Source organism: Triticum dicoccoides, chromosome 6A (assembly GCF_002162155.2).
Source record: "Triticum dicoccoides isolate Atlit2015 ecotype Zavitan chromosome 6A, WEW_v2.0, whole genome shotgun sequence".
Classification (NCBI taxonomy): domain Eukaryota; kingdom Viridiplantae; phylum Streptophyta; class Magnoliopsida; order Poales; family Poaceae; genus Triticum; species Triticum dicoccoides.
In genome coordinates this window covers 157,073,005-157,080,850 of record NC_041390.1, presented here as the reverse complement: position 1 = coordinate 157,080,850, position 7,846 = coordinate 157,073,005, and the positions used below count along the sequence as shown (strand labels likewise).

The 7,846-nt window shown below is 46.6% G+C and overlaps 1 protein-coding gene across 1 annotated transcript; it reads left to right on the top strand.

Moving 5' to 3' along the window:
* The first annotated feature begins 971 nt into the window (after positions 1–971).
* LOC119316393 (protein MONOCULM 1-like) lies at positions 972–6,174 on the top strand. The gene is made up of 2 exons (XM_037590716.1): positions 972–2,752; positions 5,750–6,174. The coding sequence occupies exon 1, from the start codon at positions 1,165–1,167 to the stop codon at positions 2,341–2,343; it is 1,179 nt and encodes a 392-aa protein (XP_037446613.1). The 5' UTR covers positions 972–1,164; the 3' UTR covers positions 2,344–2,752; positions 5,750–6,174.
* Positions 6,175–7,846: the final 1,672 nt, after the last annotated feature.

The window sequence follows — 7,846 nt, the reverse complement described above, 5'->3', positions numbered from 1 at the left end:
AGGCTTGCGGGCATCCCCGGCAAGGATCTTGCCAGGGGGTCTTCGTCTTCTGGTGCCCATCTAGGCTTGCAGGCCTTTGGTTTTCATCAAGATCTGCATGCCACCATGCAGGCGCTTCTGAGCCTTGGTCTTGACGTTGTCGATGACGTCATAACTCTCAGGCTCAAGGATGGCAGTCTTGCTGGTGTTGGGCAAGTTGCCCCGGCAAGGCTCTTGCCGGGGCTACGTAGGCCGCCCCGACAAGGCTCTTGCCGGGGAAAGCCCATCTTGTCCCTTCGCTCTTCATGCTTCTGGCTCGGGTGTTGTCTTGGCAGTTTTTTTATCTTTGCTTCCTCTGCCCTGCCAAGCCCGACCGCAGGTGTAGCTACGACTGCCCGTGCACAAGTAAAGAGATACAGAAGGGCTCCTACTTTTGTACACTTACAGTGTGGCAAACACTAAGGAGTGTTTCGGATTATCGAAAAGTTTGATCCTAGAATCGCATTCATGGAAGTTGTGGCAAAACAATCCGTGCTTCAAAAATGCTACTTTCAAATCCATTTTGGAGCTTTGTTGTTTTTTCGACTTTCAAAAATGTGATTTTATGATGAAATTTTGTAAGCATTTCAAACATTTTTAATGTTTGCCACCAAATAAATTCAATTTTTTTAAAGAAATTACTGTTCATATCATGAGCATTGGAACTCCGAGCTTACTTTCATGATCTAACAAGGTAAGCTTTCTGCTAGCCTAGCCTTATTTGTTTAATCCACAAATCATAAAAATTAGATCCAATTGTATACCATATAATAATATTTCAAAAGATACAGAAGAACATCTTGACCATCCCCCCGCGAAAGTCCACGGGATAAAAGACAACAAATGCAAAGTTGCACACCCTGCTACCTTTTCTCTCGTCTCTCTCTCCTGTCCCCTCCTAGAGAGAGAGAGGAAAACTCTCTCTCTCTCTCTCTCTAGAGTACTACCTGTTGCATAGTCTACTGGTGGAAGGGAACACCTGTAGTGTGTGCGCGTGTTGCAGATGATCGATCATGTCCCTCTGTCACGGAAGCCGCTGGGGCAGCAGCAAGCTCAGAAGATGCCGCGGCCACCTCCGCCTCCGCGCTGCTATTAAGCCGCCCGAGCCATGCGCTGCGCCCACCACCTGCTACTGCTGCTGACGCCATGCTCGACCCGCCCGAGCCCGACGATGACGCCGCCCGACCGCCGCGCGCACCGGTCGCCGCCGCCTCGCGGAGAGGCCTCGTCCTCGCGTGCGCCGACCTGCTGCACCGCGGGGACCTCGACGGGGCGCGGCGCGCCGCGGGCGCCGTGCTCTCCGGTGCCGACCCCCGGGGAGACGCGGCCGACCGCCTCGCGCACCACTTCGCGCGCGCGCTCGCTCTACGGGCCGACGAGGGACGAAGTAGCGTTGGCCCGCTGGGCGTGGGCGTGGCGCCTGCATCGTCCGCGGCGCACCTGGCGTACAACAAGATCGCGCCGTTCCTGCGCTTCGCGCACCTGACTGCCAACCAGGCGATCCTGGAGGCCGCTGCCGGCGCGCGGCGCGTGCACATCGTGGACCTCGACGCCGCACACGGCGTGCAGTGGCCGCCGCTCCTTCAGGCCATCGGCGACCGCGCTGACGCCGCCGTCGGCCCGCCCGAGGTCAGGATCACCGGCGCCGGCCCCGACCTCGATGTGCTCCTTCGCACCGGCGACCGCCTCCGCGCCTTCGCCAGCTCCCTCAACCTCCCATTCCGCTTCCACCCGCTGCTCCTCCCCTGCACGGCTCAGCTTGCCGCCGACCCGGCCGCCTGCCTTGAGCTGCACCCGGACGAGACTCTGGCCGTCAACTGCGTGCTATTCCTCCACAGGCTCTCCGGCGACGGTGAGCTCACCGCATTCTTGAGGTGGGTCCGTTCGATGAACCCCGCCGTGGTGACCATCGCCGAGAGGGAAGGCGAAGCCGGCCGAGGAGAGGACGACGACGAGTTACCGCGGCGGGTGGCCGCGGCGATGGACTTCTACTCGGCGGTGTTCGACGCGCTGGAGGCCACGATGCCGCCGGGCAGCGCGGAACGGTTGGCGGTGGAGCAGGAGATCCTCGGCACGGAGATCGACGCGGTGGTGGCTGGCCCCGGCAGCGGCGGTGGGCGGCCCCGCAGCTTCGAAGCGTGGACGGCCGCCGCGCGCGCTGCGGGGCTCTCGCCGTGGCCGGCCAGCACGTTCGCGGTGTCGCAGGCGCGGCTGTTGCTGCGGCTACACTACCCGTCGGAGGGGTATGCGGCGGAGGAGGCCCGCGGCGCGTGCTTCCTCGGCTGGCAGACGCGGACGCTCATGTCGGTCTCTTCGTGGCACTAGCAATGCAAGTGATCTATCCATGCTGCTCGACCTCTCGCGTCCTCCATTGATGGATTCTTGCTCCCAAGCTGGCTACTGCATCGCATTGCCGCAATGAAGTATATGGAACCTGATCGAGCAAGCCGGAGGCCGGCAGCAAGAAGATCGGTGCTTGATCTTGCGGCTGCTCAAATGGCTTCGGTGAGGTTTCGGAGGGACTGGAGAATGGGGATATGCATGCATGCAAGGACCAGGGCTACTATACTTGCCATTCTTGTTGGAGGGACAAGAGAAGGGGAGGTCGACGAAGGCGAAGACGAATTGAAGAAGAGGAGGTTGTGCATGATCGGTGGACGCGTTGCATGGGAACTGGAGAGGGCGCCAATCGCCATTGGGAGATCTCGGAGAGGATCTTTTGGCACTCGACCTGGTAAACCTTCTACCACCACTAACTAATACTTTCAGTTATTTCTTCTTTGCTTTACATCTTCATCTATCTTTATTTGCTTCCACTTTATTGTTTGTTCAACTTCCCCTCTCCAATCTATATTGGTGGAGTTGCTATAGATTGCTAATTACTACTTCAAATATATTCTAGAGTGGATGGTGTTTCCGAATTTGTACCGTCTCCACTGAACAAATTTGACCACTATTTTTGTATGAATATTGAAGCAGATCATTTTTAAAATATCATGAAATTACTTTTCATGAAAAATCCAATGGTACATCTTTTTATCTAAAAAGTCTGTTTTTTCTTATTAGTTAATTTGTGATTGAAGATATATAAACTTGTCTCCACACTTTCTAGGACGCGATGTACTTTTAATTTTAAATGGATGTATTATTACAATTTTGATCCATATCTGGATTAATTCTCACTTTTGTGATGCTACTAACTAAAGAGATATGCATGCATGGCCTTCTCTTTACAAAAAATAGGTATAGCTACACACAAAATTGATCTGTTCAACATCAAGCAATGGAGGATCTTGTGGATTGAGTTCATTTTAAAAATTTATCCCTGCATTTCACTTGCTCCCCTTGGTGTTTTTTCGTTATAACTAATCATGCTTTGGCAGCCACGAACCATAAACTAATCATGCTTGGGTAGCCTTCCCTTTTTAGTGTACTTATTAGAGGTAATGATCAGACTCTTGTGTGCTGTGAAAGGCCGGTACATTAGTTACCCATTAATTAATTACTGTATAGTATTATAGATAAAGGTACCACTATGTATAGCTGGCTAGTATTTCTCTAATATGCACACTGCTCCGGTAAAGCTAAAGAATGAAATAAAATATCGAGTTTTTTCTGATACAGAACCGGAGTAGAGGTTGCCATTCTGTTGAACGAAAACCTAAAGGTGGAAGCTAAAATGTGTTTTTTCTGATATAAAACTGTCATTCTGTTCAACGAAAACTTAATGTGGTTTACTGATCAATACTGATAGTTTACAGTTACATGGAGAATTTTGTGAAATTTTCTTGAAAAAAGAAGAAAATCTAGTACGGATCTCCTACCTTCTGCCCAAGGAGAAGGGGTTTGTAGACCTAGTTCAAGAGATATGCTGGTAAGCTGTCCCCCAGAAAGCATATGGAAAATGGCATCATGCATGATCCCCATGCATCAACGCATGCCGTTCCTAGTTCCTGGACCCCTGTCCCCTCAAAACAAAATCATGGGATTTCACAACACCGGCACCCCCTTTGGATGGCAAAAACAGATCCTTAAACCTCTCCTGTTGAGTTGCCTCCTGGATATGTGAACATGGATCATTTTTCTTTGGGACATATGGACCCATATGTCTACCCCCCTCGCTCTCTAGCCTGATTGCATTGGGATCTTAGCATGCATGCCTTCTTAATTGGTTCCTTAAAAAGAGCCATGCCATGTACTCATGCTGCTCATCCCTTGCTCCGTTGGCGAATTGTCTCATTTCTCTGGCATCACGGCCAGTTGAGTGAAGAGGAAGGGCCAAAAAGGTGTAGTTCTCCCTAAACTATAACTAGTCACACTAAAGAACTTTCTGAATAGAAAGAGAGTTATAGTTTAGTAGATCATGCTAATTAATTTGAGGTATAGTCGTATAGAGCATATGATGGGAAATCGAAAACACATACTAAAGTATTGTAGTTGTCCTAGATTAAATTTCAGTGTGTTAAACTTATCTTTAATTAACCATGATTTCTTTCATATCTTTGACTCTCCTCTAATATTTGCGAGTAATCCTTACTAGCAAATCTAATGTTGTTTTCTTTTGCGGGGAAAGCATATCTAATGTTTGACCATCTTTTTTTTTGCGTGTGGTTATAACAGTAATTGTAGAATATTTTCTAACCTGGAGTAATCCTTACTAGCAAATCTAGTAATTGGGAATATGTTCAGTTTATATTTTTTATACTTTCACAAATCTATGTTCTCAATATTCAGTCATCACTTTAGTATTTGAATTTGTAGCATGACTCATGATGATAAGTCATCACCATCCCTTCAGAGACGAGTTATCGGTATCGTATCTCTCAATCATGAGTCAAATTTTATATTGACACCCAAAATATAAAGGGGAGAACATCAGAACAGAATCAGTGTTGATTGCGGTCTTTCGTCGGGATCACTTTTAGTACATCAGCAGCCTAGCTTTTTAACCTAACCATAACTGAATACTACCTGAATGCCATCTTGTTCCTTTATATTTGTTCATTTTGTCCAAATATGTCAGTCTAATGCATTACCTAATGCTTCAGCCCGGTGCACTAGACATCATTTCATCCTGTGCATTCATCTTGTTGCATAACGGCCGTATGCATCGCCCAGATGCAGAGGCCGGGGGTCGTCCTCCTTTTCTAAAAAATTCATCTTGTTGCATCAGTAAACATCACCTATATGTTTATCTTCTTCTGTATGTACATATATTCCACTCATTCAGTGACTATTAGTTAGGTATGTGACATAGAAATGGTAATAGTGGACACTTCATCAAAAGAATCATGATGTTTGGATTTAGCAGACATTTCATAAATGTGTCTGACTATCCTTTCACTGTTCACATTCATTGATTTTCTCCTAAATAATTTGTTTGAATCATTGAAATTTCACTGGAACCTCATGGAAATTAACCGTTTTCTACTGAAGTTCCAGCATTCCAAATGGATCATTGTTTGTTTATTCATATTACTTGTTAATGCCTAGTAGATATACCCCCTCTACAATGTGCATTTTCGACCGTTATATATCGTATGAATATGTTAATATTGAACTCTATATTCATGATGTTATGAAAATTATTTTTTCATGAGACTTATCACTTGACCAATATCCAAACAGTTAATTGCATATTGATAGGTGCCAATGTTAAAGAAGTTTTCAGTTAAGCTTGACGGTATACGTGCGCTTCTAAAGGATGAATTGCTACAAATTAATTTTGCAGGCAGAAGTGCAGAATTTTGTTGGGTTCCCGAGCCATTCTTACTGGCAAGAGAAGAGAACCATGCATGCATGATCAGTTCATACCTGGTTAATATTGAAGCCCAAAGTTAACAAGGCTCCATCGACCGTTTGTGCATACGCTGGCCAAGCTAGGCACTGATGTTGTCAACACCTTCGTAATTAAGAGGAGCCAATTCTTAATTTGGTTCTTGTTGGTACTATGGGATTGAATCATAGATTGCATCGATTAGGGAATTGGTTCAATAGCTCATGGTTTTGGTCTGGGCTGTATATTTTTATAGTAGCATGTCAGACAATAGTCAGTTGCTAAGACTGCAACAGATTACAAGATGCCAACTTGTACAACAAGATTGTTAGCGTAATTCGGTAGGATTATAACAGTCTAACTAACTCTAACTAGTTTTACAGCCCCCCTTCACTTACAGCTTTACATAAACTAAGTTGAGATTGAACCTTTCTTTTTTCCGGAAAAGTTGAGATTGAACCTTAATCTGTTAAGACACATCAACCGGCAATGCCTTGATGAATATATCTGCCCACTGGTCCTTGGATGGAGTGAATTGTATTTCCAACGCCTTCTTAGCAACACACTCATTTAAAAAATGGAAATCAACCTGCTTAGTCCTTGCATGGAATACCGGATTAGCCGACAAGTACATAGTTATTGACATTATCACACCATAAAGTTGGAGCTATTTCTTAGGGAAAAAGATGACGTTCATTCAATAATAACATAGTTCTGAGTACAATCTTCATCAATTAGCCACAGATTGGGGAGGGAAATCAGTATCCCATAGCATCTCCACCTTCATAATCCAAAGTGCAGGGGATAGTATCCCATAGCATGTCCACCGTGATAACCAAAAGTGTAGGGAATCGCAATAGAGAAAGTATTTTTTAACCCTAATTTATATTTGACACTATGAGAGCCAAAGAATATTTTTAGGATTTAGCAGCTGAGCTGTCTGTTTAGCCACACCAAAAACAACACTTGCTCGAGAAAATTTATTAGTTGGCAGTGCGATGAAGTGATTGTTGTATGATTTGCAAAAAAGTAAACAAAAACAGCAATATTCATCCGTTGCCAAGTACAAAGTGTCTTAAAGAGAGCAACAATTATGAAAATGTAGGCATGACATGGATAAAAGGGATGCTGCATGGATGGAATTAATCATATAATAGTATAAACCACATGGAACAATTTTCCTAGCTCATATTCTTTCATCATATAGGCATGTATTTTGAATATAGTTATACGTGTCTGCAATAAAAACTTGCACAATATATTTTGTCTTACCCTCTCGTGTCAGCGGCATCACAATTGGAATTAAGAGTAATTAAGATGCTCCCTTTACAAAGCAGCCGAAACAAAGCATTAACACTTGATAAATACGTGTAATGCTAAAAATAATAGCCATTCACATTGATATTGATATCCCGACCATGTCAGCTCGGGGTCTCCCGTACAAAACTACAACAGGTGCATACAACTTGCATGTATGATCCAAACAAAACCACAACAGGTGCATACAACTTGCATGTATGATCCAAACACATATATATTCATGAAAACAAATATAGTTATGATCTGAAATTGTATCACTCGGACCCTGATGACAAGCATTACACATAGCAAAGTTATAGCAACAATAATCTTAGCACTATAATGACACTAGGCTGGAACATTATTAGAGAGACCTTGGTCGGGGTCTGAACGGCGGAACTGAGCACGGAGATGGCGACGCGCTCCTGCGACCCCGATGGCGCCGCGCCGCGCAGCTCCGATAGTGTCGCGCCGCCCGCGACCTTGGCTCTGACGCTCGCGCCTCTGGCCGGCCTCGCCCGGGCCGCCGGCACTGCTGCGCTGCCCCCCGTCGACCCTGCGCCTCTGGTCGGGTCCGCACGCCCCCCGCTCCCCCAGGCTGTCGCCGCCCCCGCCGAGGTGGTGGTGCCGCTTCGCTGGGCCGATGTGGCGGAGGATGATGACGCCGTTGCCGGCCGCCCCATCGTCCGACGAGATCCGCCGGCTCGCCGAGCAGCGCCTCGGGCCGGGGATGGTGGCCTCGCCACGGCATGG

Coding starts and splice junctions, on each gene's coding strand:
- LOC119316393 (XM_037590716.1), top strand. CDS start 1,165: ATGCTCGACCCGCCCGAGCCCGACGATGACGCCGCCCGACCGCCGCGC.